Source organism: Prosopis cineraria, unplaced genomic scaffold, assembly GCF_029017545.1.
Source record: "Prosopis cineraria cultivar Desert tree isolate PC_DT_omini unplaced genomic scaffold, ASM2901754v1 PC3, whole genome shotgun sequence".
Lineage (NCBI taxonomy): Eukaryota > Viridiplantae > Streptophyta > Magnoliopsida > Fabales > Fabaceae > Prosopis > Prosopis cineraria.
In genome coordinates this window covers 42919114-42945344 of record NW_026555334.1, presented here as the reverse complement: position 1 = coordinate 42945344, position 26231 = coordinate 42919114, and the positions used below count along the sequence as shown (strand labels likewise).

Below are 26231 nucleotides of genomic sequence, written 5' to 3'. Positions count from 1 at the left end.
TCACCTTGTAAGAACAAGCACACAATTCATTTCAAAATTTTCGATTTTTTTTTAATAATCTAACATGAAAAAGTGTTTATTGATGCTTCCTCAGATCCCGTGATGGAACGAAAACAAAAACATCACTGATTCAAGTTCTTTTTTTTTTTTTTTTTTGCCATGATTTAAGTGGTTTTCTCCAAAGAGATTCTTTTCTCTTTATCATGCCTGTAAAAAAATGTCTGACAAGAAAGTTATCGGCTAGAAGAAGAAGAGGGAGAGGAATCTGTAAGAAAATAATGATAATAATAACAATAACAATAATATAAGCACATTTATCAATATGCCGAAGTGGAGAACAACTTGTCCTTTTAATTGTCGAATGAAAAAAGAAAAAAAAGGGCCGATACAAGTTTAACTTTTTCACACTTTTTGTTCACCTGAACTTTACAACAGAGGTTTGATAAAAATAACAAGAGGAAGTTATGTAAGACGAATAATAATTTTAATTGGTACTAATACGATTGCTTTAGACAATCATTTTTCACCGCAGTCACTATTTTGAAGAAGAAAATCAAATCTGCTGCTTCTTGCAATGTCTTGTTTTGCACCAGTAACGGGTCTGAATCTCGAAATAAATATGATTTTAAAAAGAAATGAACAACTCCTTCCCCTGAAGCAGCACAGCCCAAAAAAGCCATAAAAAATTAAAAATTTTACGAATCAGTACTGTAAAAGAGATGAGAAGATATGTTGTTGTTCTTGGTCTAGGACATGATTGGAACCCACGATTTATAAAGCAATATGCCATTTGAAAAAGGTGTTCAAGTCACATCACCACAAATTATCTAATGCATCCTCCTTTAATCTTTGGATTCCCAGATAGCCAACAGAAGAATCGCAAGAAATTACAATGGAGGAACCCAAGCCGAAAAAAAAAAAAACAGAGAGAACGAAGGTGTGAGATTGGATAGCTATTCTCCGTCTCACAAATTCCATATTCCATCCCCTGAAACCAACCGTGAAAATGATATACAAACCGTATCAAAATAGAGAATTTTTGTATTGTTTTCACAAGGGCAGCGGTCATCAATCAAGCCACTTTTTACAGTTACGGAATTTGCAAAACATTATCATGATGCTAGGTAGAAGAAGAAGAATCTGCAGAGAGACTTATTCATCATCATAATAATAATAACTCAGTAAAGGGAGGATCTAAAAGAAGAAGATCGATCATCTTGATAGAGGAGGAGGAGGAGGAGGAGGAGGGAGGATATGGTGATTCGAAGGATTGTCATCAAAGTTGAGACAATAGCTTCGAAGATCATAGCTATAATGTTGAGTGGTACTGGTTCGCCATCCCAAAGCTTGCTTCCATCGATTCTTCAACTTACAGATTACGTCTCTCAGAATGCTTGAAGAAGGAAAACAACCAAATGACGACAATGACGACCTTCTGTGAGCATTACCACCAAGTGTGACGGAGGAGCAGACTCTGGTTTTTCTCTGAAACTTCAACAGCTGAACTGATCTGTGAAAGCTATAATAAAGCCTCGAGATCTTCATTTTCTTCTCTCCTGCTTCTGCTTGACGACTTCAGAATTCAGATGGATCTTTGAAAGCTCAGCTTTTCAAGTGTTTATGATCTTTCTGATCGGGTGGTAGATGAAAAGCATTGTCATGAATAGTGCAGTGAATGATTTGATTCTCTTGCACAGTGATAATGGTCCCAGCAAGGACGGAGGGATTGAGTGGTGTGTTGTCAAAGGGGATGTTTAAGCCTTTTTTTTGCTGAGAGACAATCTTCATAGAGATTTGTTGGGGAGTGATCATTCTGTGATTTGCTTGTTCTTTACTCTAAGATTTGAGCACCTTTTTTAGGATGTTTCAAATCAGGAATATCAGTGGAATGAGGTCCTCACGACATTAGGAAAGTACGGTTCTGTTCATACAAGATAGATAATGGGTATAACATGAAAGTAATTATATCCAAATTCACGAGATTCTGTTTTCCAAAGTGTGATCACACTCAATAAAGTCCCAACGATTTCAAAATAACATAACAGATAGAATGGTGCTTCTGTAGCTCTAGAGATAGAGGGAGGAAAATAAGTGGACATGGTTTTCCATAAACAAGGGGGAAAAAGAGAGTTTTCTTACAGCATCGCCTTTATGACACGACAACTTATCGAGACTATAGCATAGACTGTATATTAATTTGTCTAGTTAAGCAGTAAGTGACCTTGATTCCTGAAGAGGAAATAGCAAATAAAAAAGAATGTACTGTTAACTTCTAAAACCCATTTAAGAAATGAATGGAAGAGATAAAGTCAACCGCTGCACAGCATAGAACACATATATCCTGGAGGCATGACAGAGCCTATATAACAGAGGTGGATTCTGAAGAATCATAAAAATTAAGGTTAGTTTAGTGGTTGAAGATTATGCTAGTGCGTGGAAGGTCTTCATTCAAACGTGTAGGTAATTATGTCAACGTCGCAACAAAAATAATGAGAAGGTTTCAGAATTAGTTACAGCAGTTATGCGTGTCGCCACCAGAGAAGAAACCTGTGGAAATAAATGAAAGGAAAGCATGAGATTGTTGGCAAAATTAGGGAGCAATGCAATGAGAATGAAATGAGAGCTGAAGGTATGTTGATAGAGAAAGAAGCACCATGTCATAACCTCCCTCTTTCGTGTCTTCACCTTTACGCTTTGCCACCTTCAGAAGCAAGAAAGGGGTCACCAAATCCAGCCTTTCCATGCAATTTCAGAAAATGATTTGCATCTCATACAAGCCAAATCGGCACTACTTACTGACTTAGTACTTAATATAAGGAATAAAATCATCGAAACTTTCCCATTCCATCCAACGGTTTTCATTTTCCGGCAATGGAAGAGAGATGTGTTCAAGAAAAACTCAACCCAAGAAAGAAAACAGTGTTTGTTTATTTAAATACTAATAATATATGCAGACCTGCATGTTCATGCCAGCTCCTGCCCATCAAGTTTCATCAGTAGCATTTTTCACGCATCACGTCTTCACCCAATGCTGCTATTCTATAATATAGCAAGGGTTCCCATTGACAAAAAAAAAAGGTAAAAAGCCAAAAATATTCACAAAATAATCAGTCAAGGGTACTCAGTATCCTAAAATAAAGAAAAGGATAAAAATACTCATAACGTTAGATAGGTGAGTGCAAAAGTGATCAAACCATTAACTTTAATTGAAAGTTGTTAACATTGATTATTAAATGCTGACTGTACATGTCACGTGTCAATCTTTGCTGAAATAGACTAACAAAAGGGCAAAAATATCCACGAAATTATTAGACAATAGCAAAAATACCCATAAAGTCATTAATCAAGAGCAAAAATACTAATAACATTGCCAAAGTTAGTCCAAAAGTGATTAATCCATCAAATTCCTTAAATGTTGACCCTTTAGCTTACATCAAAATAAAAGTTGATCATTTTTTCGTTAATATAGATAAAAAATATTCTCAAATAAAATTCTCTAGAGATTAATCAATCATTATATAAATATCATGAGAGAAAATGTCATTTTCACCAAATATCAAATTAAATCGCTTATTTCTTTGCAACAATGGCAAAAACCATTTAAAAATTTTGAACATATCATGAATAAAATTGCTTGAGGCTATGACAATATTCTTAAGGTATGGCGGCAAAAGAGGTGTGCTTAGTTTCAATCTTCGATTATACATAACCTATCTCACTATGTTAAATCTTAGGTTTTACAGACAAGAAAAGTGAAGAGGAAGGAAAGAAGGGGGCAAGATACGTGACGATAGAAAGAAACTATGTAACATGAATTTTGACAAATTAGTTATTATTGCACCTACTAAAGTAACATTATGGATACTTATATGATGATCGATCAACATCCGTAAAAATTCATTTAGGGATATTTTTTATCTACATTAGCAAAAAACAGTTAAATTTTACTTAAGTGTCAACTAAACGATAACATTTAGGAGATTTTATGAATTAGTCACTTTGGCACAAACTCTAAAAACATTATGGCTATTTTTGCTTCATCTAGAAATATTTTTTATCTTTATTAGCAAAAAAATAGTCAATTTCTACTTAGGTGTCAACTAAATAGTCAACATTTAAAAAATTTGATGAATTGATCACTTTTACACTAACTTTAAAAACATTATGAGTATTTTTGCTACTGGCCAACGATTTCATAAATATTTTTGCTCTTGGCCAATGACTTTATGAGTATTTTTACCCTTTCATTAGGCCACGTCAGCAAAAACTGACACATAACATGCACAATCAACAATTAACGATCAAAATTAATAGTGTTAAATCAAATTTAATAATTTAATTACTTTTATACCTATCCATATAACGTTATAATTATTTTTACTATTTCCCTCACTTTAAAATATTAAATACCTTTAACTAACCACTTTGTGAGTATTTTTATTAAAAAAAACAAGTCTGCCTAAAATTACAGGAACCTGAATCCAATCCACTTTTAACAATGTTGCAGGGAAGGTTATCAGTTCCTTTGACCATGTTAACGCAGGCTCCAAAATCCCTTCCAAACAAACATGCATTTTTCCGGAAGCCACTTTCTCGCCCTTTCATGAGAACGTTGACCCGAGCAAAAATTAGAGCACATACGGCTTTATTCTTTTTTCTTGAAAACGTGTTAACATAACGCTTGAACCCTATATTTCCACTGATAGCTGACTTTACTTTTACCACTAAGTTAGACTAAATCAACTACATTACACTTCTATCACATAATAGTTCTTAAGCCTGATAGCCTCTACAAATCCTTTGTCAGGTTTGCTCTTTTCCAAAGAGTCAATCATAGATCAAAAACTATAACAGTGCGGTCAATGAATCTACCAAGGCCTTGCTACTTCTGATTTGTTTGTGAATACTTGCTGCCAGGTTGAACCATGATCGCAGAATGCTCTCACCAGCAAGCCACAAACTCACTTGCCTAATCGAAACAAAACCCGAATGATTGAGTGACCCTAAGGTATTGCTAACTTCTGATTTCGGCTCATTATATTGAACAAACAAATAAAGAAAAATAATAAAATAACAAATCCTTAAAATCGATTCTCATAAATGTTTGGAAATATAAACTCTAAGGCAGTTGGAGAAATATTCAAGTAAAACAAAAACTGATAACTTCAGGTGCTGCGGACAAATCCCTCTCAAACAATTGCGTTGGCTGCACTTGCAATCCTTGGCCACAAATCTGCGCACTCCTTACCGATAGGACCGGTGATTGCAGAACCTAAATTAACAAAAGTGAAATAAAAATTAATGACGTTAAGGAGCTACATGTAAATAAGGATCTTGTCACAAATTTCTACATCCTAGCAAAAGATATTACCTTTCATTTCTCCTTTGGGATTCACAATGACACCAGCATTATCTGCAGAACGTAAAACATGTCAAAAAGTGTTCACCGGCAAAGAACTTGAGCAAAGATAAAACAAGAACCAAAACACCAGTCAGTACAAAGAGGCAGAAGAGCAAGGTTAAGCACATATTGTCAACAGTTCATACGATTGGTCAAAGCACTCGTGTCATAGGAGCAATTAAGAATCTGAATGCCAAACCTTTCAGTAAATATTATGATATGTTGATTCAGTCATTATTTACTTGATTTTTAATAATGTAATGATGACATAAACAATTTCAGGAAGATCAGGTGAGATCCTTGTCGTCAGGGAAGAACTTTAATAAGAACAATCATACAGTTCATGGAAAATCACCCGGCCATTGTACAAATTATAAAAGTATTTAGACTTGCAATGGGAAAGATCACCATCCTGCGAGCGGATCTTAGCCAAAAGCTAGAGTAAACATTCAATGAGAGGGAGTAAGACCTGTCAATGGTCAACAAAACAAAGGGATTGACTGCATCTAATCAGTGTTCATGATAACAGGACTTGAGTTTTGCTCATACTCATGCATCCAGGGAAGCTAAATGTATGGCCTTACAGTACTTAGAAACTAAATTACATCAAAAATCAAAAACGAATAAAAGCTACCCTGTCCTGATACGATGATTAGCAGATGCAAACCACCGTCAAAAAACATAACGTCAAATCAGGGTTCAGAAATTCCAGAAAACAATTATGTAGAAGTAAAGTCCGCAATATGAAGTAAAATATGTGATAATTCGTAAGCATGGATTAACCGAAAAACGCAGCGAGACTAACCAAAAGTTCTACAAGAACAAACAGCTCAATCGTAATGCAATAAACAAACACGAATAAATTATAAAGAACGGAGAAATCAGGATGTAAAGAACAATAGTCAACCAACCACAACCACATAATATCTGAAGAAAAATATAGAGTCTCAAACAAACAGAATCGCATTTTGACAATCTAGAGAGAGGGAATAACCTTCAAAGTACATGTAAACACCGTCCTTTCTGCGCCATGGCTTACGCTGGCGTACGATCACGGCGGGCAAGACCTTCTTCCGGAGATCAGGCTTCCCTTTCTTCACAGTGGCCATGACCATGTCCCCGACGCAAGCAGACGGCAAACGATTAAGGCGACCCTTGATCCCCTTCACCGAAATAATATACAGATTCTTAGCTCCAGTGTTATCGGCGCAGTTCACTGTCGCCGCCACCGGAAGACCCAGTGACATCCGGAACTTGTTTCCGGCCGAACCACCGCGACCTGATCAAATTAACCTAACTGTTAGATGAAAAAGTAACAAGAAATCCATGTATCTGAGGCAAGCTGGCCCGTCACAGGGTACCGTACCTCTCTTCGACATTGTTGATCACTGACCTCTTCCCTCCCGCTCTCCTTCCGGCGAAGAGAAAATACAAGAAATAGGTCGGCTCTCCGGCCGCTCATATGCTAGGGTTTAACTAATGGGCTTATACACCAACACTGGATCCTTAAACAATTGTAATGGGCTCACATTGGGCTTCTTCTGTTTAGCGGTCTCGTATTAGTTCTCAATAAAACTCAGGCGCAAGTTTTTTATTTTTTATTTTTGGGATAAATTCACTCTGACCCAACTTTTTCCTTTTATCAGTAAGGCCTCGTTTGGTATGATGAAAGAGTTTTTGATAGAATCAGAATCAAAATCAGAATCAAAATTAAAATTAGAATTAGAATAGAATTGGATTACATATGTGTGTTTGGTATGTATATGGAATCCTTATATTATTTAATATTTAATCTGCATATCTACATATTAAAAGACTAAAATATCCTTGAATAAAAAAAAACTCCCCCTGCATCGCTTTTTTTGCCAGATCAGACCCCACCAACTTTGTCTTCCTCGTCCACCGTATACACTGCCAGATTCACACCTAGACGAAGAAGCGGTGCTCAACGACATAGCTCATACAATATCCATTGCTAGATATTCATGCCTAGACCAGGAACACCTACAAACACACACGCACAGAGAAAGAGGGGGGGTCGTGGGAGGTGGGTCGTCGACCTGTGATAGTGGTGTAAGTCTCCTTAAGTCGACGGAGATTTAGAACGAGGGTCATCGCCAGCTATAGAGTCATTGACTTGTGTACAATGGAGAGAGAGAGAGAGGTCATCGGAGGTAGGTCGTCCATGGATGATGGAGTCGTCGATGTGTGATGGTGGTGTGAAGCTCCTTGGGTCGATGGAGAGCAAAGGTGGCTCATCGTTGGTGATGGAGCTGTCAACCTGTGTGCAGTAGAGAGAGAAAGAAAAGGAGCATCAAAACGAACCTACTGCGGTTCATGCTGAGCCTGTTGTAGAGAAGGACGTTGTCGTCCAATGCCGGTGAAAGGTAGTCATCACTGGTGGTCGCCTTATCGTCGCCATTGCTGGAAGTGTCATCCTTTTCCTAGTTATTGATTCTGGCAACCCATGATAGAAAAAATAGAAGGGGAAGAAGACAGTGGAGAGGGAGCTGCAGATCAAGAAAACAAACCTATTACACTCATAAAATGGCATGTCGATGGCATAAAAAAGTTGGAAGCGATGGTGATGGTGAGTGGCAAAGGTGGAGGCGATGGTCGCGGGTCATGATGGTGCTTCCATCATTTACCATTGCCAACAATAAAGAGATGATGTTCAGGCAGATTCGACGGGATGAGTTGAAGGGTAGAAGAGAGAAAAGATTAAATTCCAGGGAGTTTGCTCAATTCCATAGATAGAATGATGGAATCTGATTCTGCCTTTTTTCATTGAATCAGGATTCCCGAGAATCCTGATTCATGTATACCAAACGCTACTCTGTCCGGATTCCTGCCCAAATTCCATTTCCATGCTAAGTATTCTGTATTACCAAACAGGGCCTAAGTTATTTGAAGAAAAGGAAAAATGATTCGACCCGAAAAACATTTGGCATACTATTGTAATAATCTTTTTTTTTTGGCAAGTCTATTGTAATAATCTTGGTCATGTTAAGGTCATATATTATTTTTTAAATGAAAATATTAGTTATTAAATTAAATTTATAAAAAGTTGTACAGTTAGTATGGGCATTAACATCGTCTAAATATTTTCTAAAAAAAAGCATCATCAAAATATTTGTCGTTATTAATTATTAACAGGTTACAATATACTTTTTATATAACGTTTAATTTTATAGAGTATTTTTTTTTCAGTCATTTAATTTTAATATTGTTAGTTTTAAATTATTTTTATCTCAATTATTGTTATTTTAAAAAATTAAACTTAATATATTAACATTTAATTTTTTTTCAATATTGAAACCTTTAGTATATGAATTGTTTTAGCAATTCTACTGAAGTTGTTATAATTAAATAATTAAAAAATACTTTATAAAATTAAGATGACAAAATATTGTATCTCATTTTTGTGTGTTTTAGATTTTATGATATTTTCTGTTCATAAAAAATGATTTATTATTTGATTATTTTAAAATTTTCATAATAATTTTTATCCTCTAATGTATGTACTAGATAATTTTTAAAATCCATTCAAAGTACTTGTGTTGCCAAGGTGATCCGCATTATACATCAATAACTATTAAGAGCACATTGCATTTAGCCTAATGTCATTATGTGAGCTGTCATCCTGGAGAATATTTTATTTGTAGAAAAGAGTGGAGACATAAATACTTGTCCCCAACATACAGTGGTGAGATGTAGTCCCCCGCAATTAGAGGTTAAGTTATTCTCTAAGCGTAACTTTTAGGCTTAATTAATGGGAGAATCACATTAAGGTCCTTTTAATTCAAGTTAGATTTCAAGTGTCAAATTTTAAAAATTTGAAATTTAATTTTTTAATTTTTAACTCCATTATGATGAATTTGCAACTTATATATCAAGTTTTAACGGAGAAACTATTTTTTAATTCTTTAATCATGTTAAAATTTAGAAAATAAGTTATAAATTTATCATAATGTAAGTGCAACATTGAGAAATTGAGTTAAATTTTTTTAAAGTTTGGCACTTGAGACCTAATTTAAATTAATTAATCATTTTGGGATGTCTTTATTATTCTTTCTTAATTAATTGTTGTTGATAAAGAGAAAAATATTGAAGTTTATGATACATAACTTGACTTGCTCAGAAATACTACTAAAAAGCAAGAGACAACTTGGTGAGTTGGGAGAGAGTACGAGAATAAATGCTCGGCTTAGTCCTATTCCTATTCCATACCCATAAGCTGTCTTATCTAGCCCTAATAATTCTTAGATTATTGTTATTGCTTGTATCAATAATGAATAAATTGGCCTCCCCCCATGGTTAAGTAGGAATTTATTTTTATTAGGGTGCCTCTCTCCTATTTTATTTGTGTGTGTGTTCTCATATATCAATTTTGGCTTTTATTTGAGCACTGGATCTAACACCAGTCTTGGCTCTGCACCTTGGATTTGGGCTTTAAAGCTCTTTCATCTTGACTTGCTTTCAAAAAGATTAACAATAACAATGAAGGGATGATTTACTGAACTCTTATTTCAATATAATAATTTTAATGTACGACTATCGATTACGTGGTGTGGAATTAGAAAGGCACGTGTTTGTTATGCTTTAATTACAGCATCTATACTCAAAATATGAAAATCAAAGCACGTACTTAGAAATGAATCTCACAAAAATAAACTTGTTTGTGATGATTAAATGTTCAAACAAAACTCTTGCACTTTATGACAAAATTGTCCCCCCTTCTAAATTTAGTTCTCAAATACAAGTAGTATTCCACTGAAAATGCATTGAACAAGAGGTTTCACTGTGGCTCTCAGGAAGTGATGAAATAGTCAGAACAAGAGGTTTTTAGAGCACAAAAAAGCATCAACTTGAAAGAGAGAGGGGCAGAGTAGAGAAGGCTTGGAGAGTTGAATGTCACTGGGCCATTATTCTTTCCCCGAAAAGCTAGCTCATTAAGATGTGTAGCACACCCGCTTATATAGTTAGGACCTTTCTCAAGTCCTTTCGATATAAGATTTGACAGCTCCCTCGACTAACTCGCGACATCCCTATCACCAACTAGGCAAACTTAAGTTTGGTTCTGATATCACTTTGTTACAGGGCCATTACTCTCTTTCCAAAAAGCTAGCTCATTGGGGTATGCAACATACTTACTTATATAGTCAGGATCCTTCTCAAGTCTCTCCGATGTGGGACTTGACATGAAGCCAAGATTTTATGGAACAGTGTAGGACCCAATCCTCTAAAAACTAAGACTAGTCCAATAAAATTAATGCATCATATTCTTTAAAAAAATTAGTGCATTATGAGTTGTTGATAGATATTGTAGTCAGGTATGGGCTTAATCCATGCCCGCCATTTTCCTCTTAACATGATTGTTTGGAAATAGGATGTTTTAATGTAATCTTATCCGATCAAATCAAAATGATTCACCTATCATAACATCTCTCCGTCTCAGTCTCAAAACACTAGCATAAAATCCTTGCTATTCTTCCTATGGGTTTAGGGAATTTATCTCTAACTTAGTCTTGTTTTTATAATAAAGGAGATTGATTCTTCTCAACACTGATAATAACTAAAAAAACTCTTGACTAGTCCTACACATGCTTGTCATTTTTAATTATTTCATTGAAATTAAGAAGAGAGAATTATATCACTACTAACACTGTCCTTGAAAAAATAATTTTCTTAATTTATTGATTTACTTTATTAAATATAGCATATTTGATAATATCATATCTCTCATGTACAACTTCTTGCTGTGCTCATCAAAAATTATCAAATGATAAAATTGGAAGAAGATAATTAATAGTTATCTTTTCATATAAAATAACTTATAAAAAATCACTTTTTTTTTTTTATAGAAGGCAACTTATATGTAAATAAGAGGGAGTGTAATGAAACATAATTTTTTTAAATATCTCGCATTTAAAAGGGAGGGAATAAGAATTAAAAGAAATCATCATTTAATTAGTTATTTTAACATTAATCTATAACACGATAATTATTACATAAATAGCCATTGGTGTACTTCATAATTACTGCTTTTTTAGGGCAAAATCCATAATTACCACATTGATTCATTTCATGATCGTAGGCAAGACAAGTCAGAGCGCGCGGCGGGCTCTTCTCGCCAATCCGTGATCGTGTTATAATTAATAATTTAGAAATGAAAAAATATAACTTTTAATTTTTACACTTTATATTTATTTTGTTATAAGTTTTATATTTTTTTTTGATATTTTGAATTCTTACACTTTTATTTTCAGTATTTTATGTTCATTTAAGGCCACTACACTTCAATCATTTCAGTTATTTAGGGGCCTAGAATATTAAAAAAATAAAATTATAAATATCCAAAATATTGAAAAAAATTATGTTTTTCCTTTCAAAATTTATGAACGGTAACTGATAACCATTCATTTGATGAATAAAACAAAATTTACAAAAAAAAAGAGGCTCCGATTATCAATAACATGGGATTAAAGTCTCATCACCTATTTGAGGTTGCTTTTATTTTATTATTTTAAAAATTGATATTTTGTAAAACACAAAAAATAAAAAAATGAGTGTTTTTTATTCTCTCTTATTATTTAAAATAATAGGGTATGTTTAACAATATGTTTTGAGAATATATTTTTTTGTTCACCAAAACAAAAACAATCTATTTAATAACATGTTTTTAAAAAATATTTTGAAGAAAAAAACAAAATATTATTTTAAAGAATAGAAAAATAGAAACATCCTTTAAATATTTTGAGATTATTATTCTAAAAAATAAAGGATAATAAGAACAACACTTATTTTAATTTTTTTATTTTCAGAATATGTTTTACAAAACATCAATTCTCGTAACAATAAAATAAAAACAGGTTCAAATAGGTCCATAATCTTAAAACACCTAAAAAATATTGATCTTTTTGAGAATAATATTTTATCTCCTAAAATATGTTTTGAAAACATGTTGTGAAATAATTTTTTTATTATGAAAAATCAAAAATTATTTTCAAAATTGATTACCAAACACGCCGTTATAGTCTATGGGTGACTCATTTTCCCCCGGGGATCCTCCAGCGTTATTCAAAAAGTACATTTTGCAAGACGGTATGGACGCTCTTGGCCGCATGCGGTATGCCCCAGGCTTTGTTTACACACAAGATTTCTATAAAAAAAATTAAATTAAATTAAATTACATTATATTTCATTTTTTATATGAAACGCGAGGTAAGCTGTGCTAGTAATTGTTTGTGAATAACAAAATGTAATTGTATTATAGTTTTTCATATATAAGTAGATTATATATATAAATAGAATTTAGATTTAAATTTTTCTACCACATATTGTGATTAACATATACTTCATCTGTTAAAAAATGTAAAGCATTTTTTTAAAAATTAAATATTTAAAAATATAAAATATTTTTAATTTTTTAAGGTGTAATCATTATATTTTTTTTAAAGTACTCCTATTGATAATGATTTTATATTTATTGTAGAGTGTTTAATAAGGATAAGTATGAAAAGATATATTTTAATTTAAAAGCAGGTAATTTTTTTATTAAGGTGAGATTTAATTAAAAATATTTTATATTTTTAAATAAAAAGAGTATGAAACTTTTATTTTAAATTATATATTTTTCTAACAACATAAAATAATCGACATACTTTTAATATTCATGGATATAATTGTTTTTCCTCCATTTAATCATTACCGTAGATCTAATACGAAAAGTTTCAATTGAACCGGATCCATCTCACCGCTGATTAGAGCTTCACGCGAACGGGCATATTCGGAGCCCCGATAGGTTCACGCAATCCAAGGGCTGAGATCTCCTGCGGTAAGCCCTTGGGCGATACACTATAAAACAGCGGCGAATCGGAAACCCGCCCCACCATAGACCTCCATCTGCAGCAGAATCCTCCCTCACTCCTCCACTTTCACTTTGCCTCCATCTCTTATCCCCGCGCTGATCTATTTGAGATTTGCTCATTTGCTTTCCGTGGTTCCTAGATTCCTCCCTCTCTAGCGCATCTTTAGTTACTTAGAAAAATTTAATTTCAAGCTATTGTTCGAGGAAGAGTTTTTCTTTTGTTGATTCGAAGCCCTAGTCTTCCTTGGACATTTAGGGTTTCAAATACTGAGACTTTTTCTGGATCTGCTACCGGGTTCAGAGGCACAAGAGTTCTATTTACACTTCATGCTAAACTAGAAAGACGCATCAAACTAGATACTCAAAGGGAAGTGAAGATGGCGTACCCGGGTTCTGTTAGTGCTGCCCAGGTATTATAGCTTGCAGCCGTATTAAATATCGTGCATGAATTTCTGATTTGATTTTAACGGGCATTTATATGGGTGTTTTCAGGTTGGGTCGTACTTTGTTGGACAGTATTATCAAGTTCTCAGGCAACAGCCCAACCTTGTTCATCAGTTCTATTCTGAAACTAGCTCTATGATTCGGGTTGATGGAGATTCCAGTGAAACAGCCTCCGATTTGCTGGTAGATATTTCGGGAGCATAAATTTTTTTAATTTATGTTTAATTTTCAGTTTTGGTTAATGACTCTCTATTTCAATTCAGTTGAATTTGCTTTGCTTAGATTTTCTTCTATTGTATGACCCGAAGTAAATTAGTCCTAAAACTATAACTGGGGAAAAACCCACAAGAACTCGAACGGATTAAGTCACTATCCGTTAACTGATATCTCATATACTATATCATTAAAGTCAGTTGCAACATTTTTTTTTTCCACGCGTGAAATCTCGGAAATCTAAATTATGATATTATTCTCCATATCGAATTTAGCTGGTCAGTTTTAATTTCATTTGGGCTACCCTTTTTCTTCATCAGAAGTGCAAGGGAACAAATTGAAACCTTGTATTATAGAGGCACATTCAATAGGAGGTATTTATTTAATGGGGCACGATTTCAGAACTTTTCACATTATTTATTTTAATTATTGTGAATTGGATCTTCTTCCCGTTTGAATATCAGCCATCTATTGAAGAGGAATGATGAGGGATATTGAAAATCATTTTTGTTGAACGTGGTGGGCTGATGTGGATGGCACCAGTTTTGGTTATTTGTTGCCTAAAGTGTGACAATGTAGCCCATACACTTCGGAATGATGCTGCAAAGGGAGGGAATGAGGTGTTCACAGACGTGTGGTGGGGTAATGTGGATAATGCCTGTTCTGGATGATATGTTGCCTAAAGTGCAAAATGTTGCTTATACACCTGGGATGATGATGAAAAAGAAAGGGGTGGGGTGTTTACTGGTATGTTTCTTTGACAAGGGAGGTAAAGCTGCTATCAGACATTGTTGTATCTTGTATTTGTTTGGCTCACGTGGATGTCACCAGTTTTGGGTTATATGTTGCCTAAAATTCAGCATCATAGCTTATACACTTGGGATGATGATGAAAAAAGAGGGAATGGGCCTGTTTATAGGCATATTTCTGTGATGGTTGATAAGCTGTAATCAAATTGGGGAGTCAATTTTTTTTTTAAATTAAACTAATTGAGATTTGGGAGGCCAGAAACCCCACATATCTACATTCATTTACTATCCCTGCTCTGTGTTGCAGTCATACCGTTTTTTTTTTTTTTTTTTGCTGAAGGGACTTTCATCCAAACATATGTAGAGGAATTTGTGGAAAGGTGTGTATTTGAGAAAAGCAGGGTCTTCGTGTATTAATGAAAATAAAGGACATGTTGCTTCAAGAACAAAGAGCTGGTTGTGTCCTCAAGCTCCAAAGTTCCCTAGGTCTTGGAGTGCCAATTTCATTTGATCTGAGGCCTCCTTTTTCTATCTTCTATTGACATGGCTGATGTTAGGTTCACAACCTCTGGCATGGGAATATTGCAGCGCTTTTTTCTAGTAGGTGGTGGCAACAATGCTGTTTTAAGTACAAATTTCTAGTTAGCCAAATACACTGATAAGTAGACGTTATTAATTCAATGTCATGTCATTTGTGAATGTATTATGGCCACTTTATTCTTTTGCTCTTAATTGGCATTCAAATTATGCTGTTTTATATTTTACTGTTAAGTTCACCAATAAATGACCGGCTTCTTCTCTTCTGCGTAGGAAATTCATGCGCTTCTCATGTCATTGAATTTTAGTTCAATTGAGATCAAGACAATCAATTCTCTCGATTCATGGGATGGAGGGTTGCTTGTAATGGTCTCAGGTTTCATCAAGATCAAGGATATTAGCGGGAGGAGGAAGTTTGTTCAATCCTTCTTTCTTGCTCCTCAAGAGAAGGGTTACTTTGTACTGAATGATATTTTTCATTTTATTGATGATGGAATGGCGTACCCAAATCTGGTATCAGCAGTATCAGAAAAGAGAGACAAGCAACTGAATGTATCAAATTCTCTCGTAGAACCATCAGGTAGTTGAATGCTGAAAGTGTTGCACAAATAATTTCTTTTCTGAAGTAGTTTTGCTTTAAAATGTGCTCATTCAGGTTCATAATTCACGGATCATTTGGAACTTGTATTTATTTGAATGGTTTTCTCAACTACTGAGCATAGCATAACAGTTTTGCTAGTTTAGTGGTTAATCTTATCCATACTACAATTTTTAGATTATCGATCTTGTCCAACAAATTTTTTTAACATGCAAAGCATCCATTTTTTATATATGGAAGTTTTTTTTTTTATATCTTTTATTTTAACAGCTTCAGACTATGATTTGGAAGAGGAAGCTCAGGAATATGTTGACTCAGTTCATATTGAAGATGATCCTGTGGACAAGTATAGTATTCCAGAGCAACAGCAACAGCAGCTTCAAGAAGATCTAGAAACTGAAATTGTGGTGGATGAAACTCCTATAGAGGAGGCATCTCCATCAATACAAAATGTGGGGCAAGCCATCCGTGAACCTCCTGCCGCTCATGTGGAGGAACCCTTGGAGGAGCCTCCAAGAGAACTTATGCATCTATAGTATGTACTTTTTTTAGTATTTGGCTGCTAGTATGATCGTTTTTTGCTTAGTTTGCTGCTGTTTTTGATCTATTCTCCCCCCACTTCTTGTATAACTTCTTTTAACATATTTGTATGGTAATTAAGGAAATGGCTGTAGCAATCATTTGAGGGTCTGGTTTTAGTTGGATGAAAATGTTTGTTTGAATTAGAAATCATGTCTGGGCAAGCACTGTGCCTTTGTTGGCTTTTTGTAATGGAATCTTGGATCACATTCGTTGTTCAAAATTTCAGTTTAGTTCATTGCTTTTAAGTTGTCTGGGCAAGCACTTGTCTATTGTTGGCATCTTTCTGTGTCTTCACTTTATTACCTTTTAAGTTTCTTGGATGTGCTTTATTTTATATTTCTTGCTAACAATTTCTGTGTCTTAATTTTTTTAGTTTTTTTGGTGCTTTGTTTTAATTTCAATATGTTCTGATGGGATTGCAGTTACAAACTAAAGGACAAGCTGTGTCATCAGCCACTCTGCAACAATCCTTTAAAACAGCCCCGAGTGTCTCAGAGTCAAATCATGTAGCACAGCCTGCCGTTCAGCAGTCTAGCTCTGCATCCCTTAATGTTCCTGAGTCAGGGGTTGAGGCAGCAGAGGAAGGCTATGGACTAGAGGAAGAAGGTTTAATTATTGATTTCTGCTTCCTTAATTCTTCTCTTGCTTACCTTTTCTTGGCAGATGATTGATATATTAGTTCACTGATATGCATTTCCCCTTGGAAATTGTTGAATCTGTGCATGAGTATATTACTGAAGATGTTCTGTATAAATGATGATGATGATGCATTCTCCCCCCCCTCCCCATATATTCTTAGGTGAGGTCCTTATGGTTGAAGATTTTACTATTGGAGTCAGTTTGTTAGTGTTCTAATATAAATGATATACTTTTATAGTGATTTTTTAGGTTTGGATTCTCTAGTCTTAAACATGATAGGTTATTTGGCACAAATATCTTGATCTTAAAGAGTGTCAGGTTCTACATTCTAGTATCTTTCATTGTAAATGGAACTTTTATGCTTCATTTCCCTAAAGACTCATTTGGTTGGAAGATTGGAAAGGAAAGGAGAAATCATAGCGCATAAAACAGGATCACTTTGTTATATGCGATGTTAATGTTAATATGCTCTCGATATCATTGCTCAACTGTTTTTGTCTTTATTTATTACTTTTTTTAGTAGGGAAGTGAGGCCATTTCCAGTCACTTCATTCCTTTTCCATGCCATATGTAACAATTCTGTAACAGTTACATCAGTGAGATTTGACATTTGTGATGTTTAAGTGTTCATTAATCTTGAAATGTGAAATTGATTCGTGATCTATGACCCCTCTAGGTGAAGTAAAATCTGTCTATGTGAGAAACCTGCCTGCTACTGTTACTGAAGCTGAGGTCGAACAGGAGTTTAAGAATTTTGGCAGAATTAAGCCAGATGGAATATTCATTAGAGTTCGAAAGGTGAGTTTCATTTACTCATGAAGCTGATTGCCTTTATGCCTAACCATGAAAAGAAGCTGAAATGAAAATTGTGTTCGCAGGAAATTGGAGTTTGCTATGCGTTTGTGGAGTTTGAAGACATTTTTGGTGTTCAAACTGCACTCCAGGTTTGAACTTATATTTCCCCATTACACTTTCTGTTTTTATTTGATAGCCTAATTTAACCAAAAAGGCTCCAGAAAATTAGATGTTATATCTGTTGGTGATTTGCTTGAATCTGTCATCTCTGTGACAACTACACTGCAACATATATCATACTTTCTATTCCATCCCTTTCTTCTAATCATCTTTCTGGTAACCGAATTGGCCCTAAAGCATGTTCTTAAATTAAATAATGATGAAGCTACTGCTTGTCTTCTGCTAAATGGGAAATTCACGCACCTCATTGGATTGTGTTTTGGAGGGAAATTCCAGATTTCTTATCCTTTTTCTTTGCATCATTTTTTTTTTCCCTTTTCCAATTTTAAGGGTACCTGCATGATTTAGCATCTCTAACATTCCAGCTTGTGTTGCAATATTGGCGTTTCTATAGTAACTCAGTTTGGACTTTTTGTGGGCTATATATTTGTATTAATGTAAGTACCTTGTCACTGTAGGCTTCTCCCATACTGTTAGCTGGAAGACAAGTATACATTGAGGAGCGGAGGCCAAACAGTGGCACTACTGCTCGCGGAGGAAGTAATGTCCTACTTTCATTCAGTAGCTTCTTTTCTAGCTCATTCTAAAGCCTCGTTAATCTTGTAGTTTTTGGAGTTGTGGGTTTTAGCTAATAAATAATAATTTGTTTGAAAGCATTGGATGCTAAGTACATTGATGTGCCTAGAATTGATTCTTAATTTCTTGATTATGGTGCTTTGTTTGAATTTACAAGCTCTACGACAATCTTCTTGTTTGATTTGTCTTGGCATGTTTAGCTAACAATCAACACTGGATTTGTGAGGGTTTTGTCTGCAGTATCTAGCACTGTGCTATCTGAATTTTGGGTTATGAGTGCAATGCATCAAGTTTTTTAGTTTAGTCTTGGGTTCTTTATCATTAATGCATACTCTTTGATGAAACTTGAAAGCTTATCGGCAAACTTTCTTTATGATGAACTCGTATTTGATTGGTGAATCTGGTATTCAATACAGTGGACCTCATTGAGCCATGTGAAGATCAAAACATTGCAAGTTGCTACCTATTTTAATTACCTCTAAAATGGATATAGCAGTAATTTTTTTTTTTTAATGTTGGGCGAGTGGGTTTTGAGGATGGCCATGTTTTGGTGCAGCCAGTGGAAGTTATGGAAAAGATACCTGTCTAAATGTACTAAATGACTCCTATATGTTGTGATTATACTGATGGCAATAGGAAGAAAGGGGAATGGGGAGAGTGAGTTGGCAATCGATATGTTGTGTGTTTTCTGTAAGTCTAAAATTTGGCATGCTTTCTGACCTTTGACAGAACCCCTTTTTTTTAAAAAAATTAAAATAATAAATAAAAATTTCCTATCCTTATACCTTATGTAATGTTTAGTGGGTAGAAAAATGCTTCTATTAAGGAAATGAGAAATGCACATATCTCATTTTCTTTCTAGAAACTGCTTTTCCTTATAGTAAATGTTGCTTATATTCTTACCATTTTGGTGTCAGCTCTGGTAGAGCCTCTATTTTCAGCACCTTTGTTAATGATTACAATTTGACACAACTTTACTAAGTAAGGCGGATAATGTGCTGCTGTAGCATTCTTGGACATGTTAGTGTTTTCAGAGACTTACAAGTTGTGCCTGCTTGTTTGGCAGTGCCTTTGCATATCCCAGAAATATTGTATTTTTGCTCATTGTCGGATGCAAGGATGCCCAAAATGGTGTTGATTATAATCTAGATAATTTATGGTTGCTGTAACTGGAATTTCATCTTATATAGGTATGTGTTGGTATTTGAGGGTGTGTAAACCTGATGTGGATTATTGATGTGGGATTGGGTTTGTTTTCTTCTGTCCTCATGGTCCCTTTGAGAGGGAGCTTTGCTGTCAAATATGGAAAGAGATTGCAGAGCGATTGTATCATGATCTTGTTTGTTATACGGTGAACTGTCTATCGTTTTGGTAGAAACGTCAGATAGGGCTGGACTGTCTACCATGAGTCGTATGAGTGCATACGACTAGTGGTTATTGGGAAATAGGGAAAAGCTCGAATAGTGGTTATATTGATAAGAAGCTTCTTTATTGAGCAGGAAGGGGAAGAGGCAGAGGCAATTATCAAACAGATGCTCCAAGGGGGCGTTTTGGTGGCCGGAACCCGAGCAGAGGAGGTTTTCTGGATGCTGGTGACTATAGCAGACCTAGAGGCGATGGTTATCTGCAACGTGGTTCACGATAAGGAAACTGCTGTGAAGAGAAACAACCATCCATGAAGAACCTATTCAAAGGATCCTTACAGTTGCTGAAATCTGAGCTTGAGTCGCCATATTTAAAGCTCAGTTTTTTCTTTGGGGGTTTTATGAAAAAGAATTTGACATTTGGGCATGTCATTTTGAAGTCAGAGAGCATTTGAGACTTGATATTAGCTTGTTTTGCGAGTTAGTTCAGTTAAGTCCCCTTGAATGCTTTTTTATAATGCCATTCGGGTGGGAAATTTTGTGCTTTTGTAGCCCAATGTGAGGGATCATGAAGCTTTTCCGACGGCAGAGAAAGGTATTTATCACCAAAAACTTCGTTTGGACATATATCCCCCCTTTTTTTAAAACCAAAGGTGTGATGATAAGTCGAGTGTCATAACTTAATGTATCGTTTCTTTTTAGCAAATTTGAAGATGACTTGCAATTTGTTTTATTGGTTGCTAGGGAATATTATAATTAAATAGTTTTTCTAAGATGCCGTTTGGACATATAAATTTGAATTTGGATTTGAATTCTACATTTAAAATTTTTATATTTTAAATTGTCTGGGTAGTGTAAAAATTCACACTAAATAAAGTGTGTTCTTCCATGTTTGAAATAATTAGTATAGAGTATTTGATGTTTTTAAAGAAAATTACTTGATTTCGGATCAAGTTTTTTTATTCAAATGATGAATTTGATCAAATCTAAATTCATAACAGTCGAAAATTAATATGATATTCTTTTGCTGTGATGAATGCGGCCCAACGTTATTTCATAGATTATATTTCTAATTTTGTAAAATATATAGAATATTTCTTTTAAAGAGCATGGCAATAAACTTTTTTTAAATTATAAAAATGAAATTTAATCTTTTAAAATATTCTAATTTTATTAAAATTTTAAAAGATTTTTTATTAATAAATTTTAAATTAAAAATATTATTTTTACTAGCATTTACAAGTTATAACTTTTTATTTAATTTTTATAATTTTTTAAATAAAAATTATGATTAAATTTTATTATTTTAAAAATTTATATTTCAATAATTTAAATTAAACTTAATAAATTGTAATTTTTTATTTAATTTTTATAATTTATAGAATAAAAGTTATTATTTATTAAATAAAAATTATAATTAGAGTTTGTTTTTTAATATTAAAAATTATATTTGTTAAATAATTTTTTATTCAACTATTACAATAAAAAAATTATTGTTGTTTAAGTAAAAATTATAATGAAATTTATTAAAAATAAAATTTAATAAATTTTATTAAAAATTACATTTGGAAATCAAATTTTGATCTATATAATTTAAACAAATTTTATTATCATTTTTATTTTATTTTTAGTTTGTGACGATATTTTTGTTGTATAAAAAACTACTTATTGTATTAAAAAATGTGAATGCACTTTTTAATTTTTAATATCGTTATCATTTACACTTTTATAGATTTACACTTTTATAGATATATTGTGATATGGTGATCCAATTCAATTAATCTGAAACACAAAAAAATTTGTTAAAATAAAAAGTAGAATTATAATTATAATTAGAATTTAAATAAAAATTAATTATTTTATAAATTAATTTTTAATATTTATATGTTAAATTTCGATATTTACCAGTAATCACTATAATTTTTATTTATTGAAGCTCACATCTAATTTTCTTTAAAAAAGGAAAGGGGTTCGTAGAACATGGGAAGTACTGCGAAAAGCCCTAAAAAATTGATCTGAGAGACGGAGAAAATCGATTTTGTCCAGTGCCTGTCGTGTCGCTCTTATAATCCGCAAACAGCAAGAAAATCTCTAGTGTAAGAGACAGATTTCAACGAAGACCGAAGCTGTGAAATGTTGGCTACGAAGTTGAGTTCTTTCCTCAGAAGCTTTTCAAAACCTCAGATTTCCAGGTTATTTCCCTGTTGATTTGATTCTTGCAGCATTTCAATGTGCAAGTGCCTCCGGTTTTTATTCGTAAATATTGATTTTTTGTGACTGGTTCTAGCTCTCTCTTCTTTTGTATTGTAATTTGTGACGTTGAGACGTGCAAATTGATGATTTGGAGTGTCATAGGATAGGCAGATACCTCAAATTATCTTAAACATAACCTCTACCGCTCTACGCTTGAATCCTGGGTATCAGAGCTCTATAAAATTATCGAACTCTCGAACTTTGTGCCAAACAACGAGTTAGGGTATTGTATCATCTGGTTTTTAGGGCAGTGGAGCGAGTTCCGACGGCCCCTGATGTCAGCAAGACAAGAGCCATGCCCATGGGGCTGCGAGCTCAAGAAAATTTGGACTCGCTAATTTTTTGCCCAAAACGTATGGTTTTATTGCTTGTAGACAACAAATAGGTAAATTTAGGTAGTTATACTGCATACGCAAACACCCCATAGCAGTTGTTTTGGGCAAGGTGAAATCCAAAATTGTGAAAGCTGTTTAATTAAATTCACAAGGAAAGTAACATATCAGTTATCTTTTACTGTAAAATCTCCCTCGGATGAAATCAACTAAACAAACAAATTGAAATTTTTTGTGAGAGAAGACTTGTCAACAATCCCTTATTGTTACTTTTTCAAAATTTGGTGATCAATATATGAACGGAATGGTCCTTGATTGTGACAATGACTTTGCAGGTCCATAAAAAATGTAGAAGAAGAGGAGGGTAAATCCTACGTCCGTAAGGCAGTTTCATTTGTTTTGATTACCATTACTGGTGGAGTTGCTCTTAGTGCGCTGGATGACCTTGCTATCTATCAAGCCTGCAGTAGGTATTTGTTGTTGTTATTATTATTATTTTTGTCCAAATGCAGCTATTTGTTATTTTTCAAATGAATGTAATTTTCTGTGTTCAAGAGTTCAATAAAAGCTACTTTAATCTTATCCATAAGCATCTGGCTGACATGATATGGGTAATAAGAACCGTGTTTCTATTTTGTGTAGTTTACAGTTCACATCTAAGTACAAAATTGGCCTAATAATTCAGCGCACATAATGATGGCTATCCTACCTCTATTACATTTGGAGAAGGTTGGTTGCTGTAGATTTTAACTGGAAACTGAAGCTAGGCCAGTTTACTTTTGCCTCCTGTAAACAATACTAGTAATATTAATGGTGATGACTTTTGTAAAGGCAGCATGTAAATTCACAACCATCTCTTGTTAAAACTAAAAACTAAGTGAAGGAATTCTACTGGGTAAAAATTTCTGTCTTATATAATTTTTCTCTAGTTTTTTTCCGTCTTTAGATATTGGATGCTTAACCTACGTCAATACTGTTCTGTGTGTCTGTGTCCCTGAAATTCTGTGTGCCTTATCAACTTCTAAAGTTTTGAGGGGAAACTTTGCAGCAACGCTATGGAGAAAGTGAGCAAGAACCAGGCGATGATAGAGGCTCTTGGGGAGCCAATTGTTAAAGGACCATGGTACAATGCATCTCTTGCAGTAGCTCATAAGAGGCATTCTGTGTCATGCTCATTTCCTGTTTCGGGCCCACAAGGTACAGGGATGTTGCAGCTGAAGGCAGTTCGTAATGGAGGTTAGCAAATTAAACGCTTGTTTTTATTACTTGTTAGGGTAAGATGGTTTCACGGAGAGATAAAAGACTTGATAATCAAACAAAGTGAATAAGTTAAATGTGTGCTATTGCTTTGGTTGCCAGTGGCAAGCATGAGAAGTTCTGTTTTGACCATTTAATGGTTTTGTTTGAGCAGATGATACCTGGTCTTCCTTTTTCCTTCCTCGTGATTGGGAGATTTTAATCATGGATGCTCTTCTGTATGTACCCGGAAACGAGGAGAAGCATCAAACTTTGCGGATCGATCTCTCTGACAAGCTTCCAACTTCACGCACTGCATATACCGAGTGCAAAACTCATACCACGCGCAACGCGGAGACAAATATGAGCATTAAACGACAATAATAGTGACCGAATGTGGTAATCAACTAAGTCGGTTAATATACAATTGTCTGAACCCAGGGGATATCAATATTTGTTTTTTTTTATAGGAATAAGTTTCCAAATTTTCGTATCGGTGCGAAACGTTTTGTTTTGATGTCGTTTCGCAATCAAGATTCAAGTAGAAGTGCAATGCGCGTCGCCGGTATGGCTGATTTGAATGGTTTGGAGTTATAGGCTATGTTTGGATAACATCTTAACAGAGGTTTGGGCTACCCAAACCTCTGTGACGATGTTAAAAGCTCTTCGGAAAGAAAAAAATCATGTTTGGATAGAAAATTCTAATGGACTTAAGGACTAAACGTGGCGTTGGCTGTGAAGCTACTTTTTTGGGCTACTACTGTTGGGTTTTTGTGATCAGTGGAGGTATTGAATATTTAAATAACAATTATTTTTTGTTATCCTTTTTCTCTCCTCCATTTGGTGCTTGCACAAACTAGACTTAGACACGTGCATAAGGTTCAATGATTTATATGGTCTCTTAGGTTCTCAACTCCCAGGATTAAAAAAAAAAAATAAGAAGAAAAATACATATGAAAAACTTTCTAATTTACGGCTGGAGAAAAATGCGTTGACGAATATTAATATTAAATTATATTATTTTTAATTTAAATTTAAAGTTTGCGAAAAACACATATAATAAAAATTCAATTGCATTATTTTTAATTTAATAATATTCAAATTTTACTAATTTTATATTCAATGCATTTTATATTTGTAATTACTTTTTTTAAAATTGTTATTTAAGTTCAATATTTTTTTTTAAATATTAAATTTGTCACAAAAATATATGCAAGAAAGTTCATACTCCCTCCGTTCAAAAAAAATTAGTATTTTTTAGGGAGTTGGATGTAAAAAAATGTAAAATATTTTTAATCTTTCGAGGTGTAATAATTGTATTTTTTTTTAAGTGTCTTTATTGATGATGATTTTATATTTACTATACGGTATTTAATAGGGATAAATATAAAAGATAGGGTTAGTTTGAAAGTAGATAATTACTTTATTAGGAGTGAGATTCGGTTAAAAATACTTTATATTTTTAAACAGAAGGAGTATTCATTTTTGTCATTATATATTTTAACTGACTTTAAAATTAAATTATTCAAACAAATTTTAATTTATTCAACTAATTTTTTTTTAGAATATTTAAATATAAATCAAGTTAAAGTTATAAAATTTTCTTTTAATTTCAGTTTATTAACTTCAATTAATTTTAATTTTAATTATAAATTTTTTAATTCAAACACGTTTGTTCCAACTTCCAATGGTTACTGAAAAGTTGGGTTGATTCAAAATACGATTTGAAATTGATGTGGGGGGAAAGGAATGGCCTATTGGGTGTATTTTGATTCTGTAATCTTTTGCTATGAATGAAACGCTTCAATGCGGGGGGCGGAGAATTGGAGGACGCAACGTGTGGTAGAAAGTGTCCGCTGGGTAGTGGACAAAGTGGGAGGGGAGTATCATCGTGAATTAGTAAGCTGAGCTGTTTACCTGGCAACGCAACCATCATGACTCATTACTCATAGGTTCTCCGCTTTCGGAGCCGTGTGATGTCTGGTCCCACGCTTGTCGGCTTGTCGTCGGGTCTCGCCACATCTGTTTCCCTACTAGTAGCTTCCCTTTCCCCTACTCCTTGTATTTATCCATATCTTTCCTTTAAACTGTTTCGGACTAGCATATGACTTTCGCCCCCCTCCAACTTTTCTTCCTCGACAAAGGAAACAAATATTAATTCATTTAGTCAATATAAATAATATATCATACAATACAAATTATTAAGTTATTGTGCGTAAAGTATTATAAAAAATGAACTTGGTGCATATCTTTTTTATCATGCCACGTGTATGTGATGCAACTATTTTAAATTGTTTTAATGAGATTTGGAACGTCCATATTTTTTTTAGATTGAATTGAATTATAATAAATAATATTTATTATACGTAGTATTTTAATATAAAAAATATAAGATAAAATGATGCAGTGTTCGGTGAAGGAGAAGAATCTCTTCTATCCCTATCATTTAAATTATTTTTTAA

General features: G+C 33.8%; 2 protein-coding genes and 1 pseudogene across 2 annotated transcripts; 2 read left to right on the top strand and 1 right to left on the bottom strand.

Moving 5' to 3' along the window:
• Positions 1–5053: 5053 nt before the first annotated feature.
• LOC129306430 (60S ribosomal protein L23-like) lies at positions 5054–6907 on the bottom strand. Its single transcript, XM_054947042.1, has 4 exons — positions 6768–6907; positions 6396–6680; positions 5372–5413; positions 5054–5272 (listed from the first exon to the last, which is right to left on the bottom strand). Exons 1-4 carry the CDS (start codon positions 6778–6780, stop codon positions 5190–5192), a joined length of 423 nt encoding a protein of 140 aa, XP_054803017.1. The 5' UTR covers positions 6781–6907; the 3' UTR covers positions 5054–5189.
• Positions 6908–13284: 6377 nt separating this feature from the next.
• Positions 13285–20681, top strand: LOC129306132 (nuclear transport factor 2-like; annotated as a pseudogene).
• Positions 20682–21911: 1230 nt separating this feature from the next.
• Positions 21912–24593, top strand: LOC129306843 (uncharacterized). The gene is made up of 4 exons (XM_054947604.1): positions 21912–22140; positions 22869–23003; positions 23582–23769; positions 23945–24593. Exons 1-4 carry the CDS (start codon positions 22082–22084, stop codon positions 24151–24153), a joined length of 591 nt encoding a protein of 196 aa, XP_054803579.1. The 5' UTR covers positions 21912–22081; the 3' UTR covers positions 24154–24593.
• The last annotated feature ends 1638 nt before the right edge of the window (positions 24594–26231 follow it).

Excerpts from the sequence above, each read along its gene's own strand:
- LOC129306843 (XM_054947604.1), top strand. The coding sequence starts at position 22,082 with ATGTTGGCTACGAAGTTGAGTTCTTTCCTCAGAAGCTTTTCAAAACCT. Across the intron at positions 23,004-23,581 it reads ATCTATCAAGCCTGCAGTAG|CAACGCTATGGAGAAAGTGA; the intron begins GTATTTGTTGTT and ends GAAACTTTGCAG. Across the intron at positions 23,770-23,944 it reads GAAGGCAGTTCGTAATGGAG|ATGATACCTGGTCTTCCTTT; the intron begins GTTAGCAAATTA and ends TTGTTTGAGCAG.
- LOC129306430 (XM_054947042.1), bottom strand. Across the intron at positions 5,414-6,395 it reads TGTTTACATGTACTTTGAAG|ATAATGCTGGTGTCATTGTG; the intron begins GTTATTCCCTCT and ends TACGTTCTGCAG. Across the intron at positions 5,273-5,371 it reads TCCCAAAGGAGAAATGAAAG|GTTCTGCAATCACCGGTCCT; the intron begins GTAATATCTTTT and ends TTGTTAATTTAG.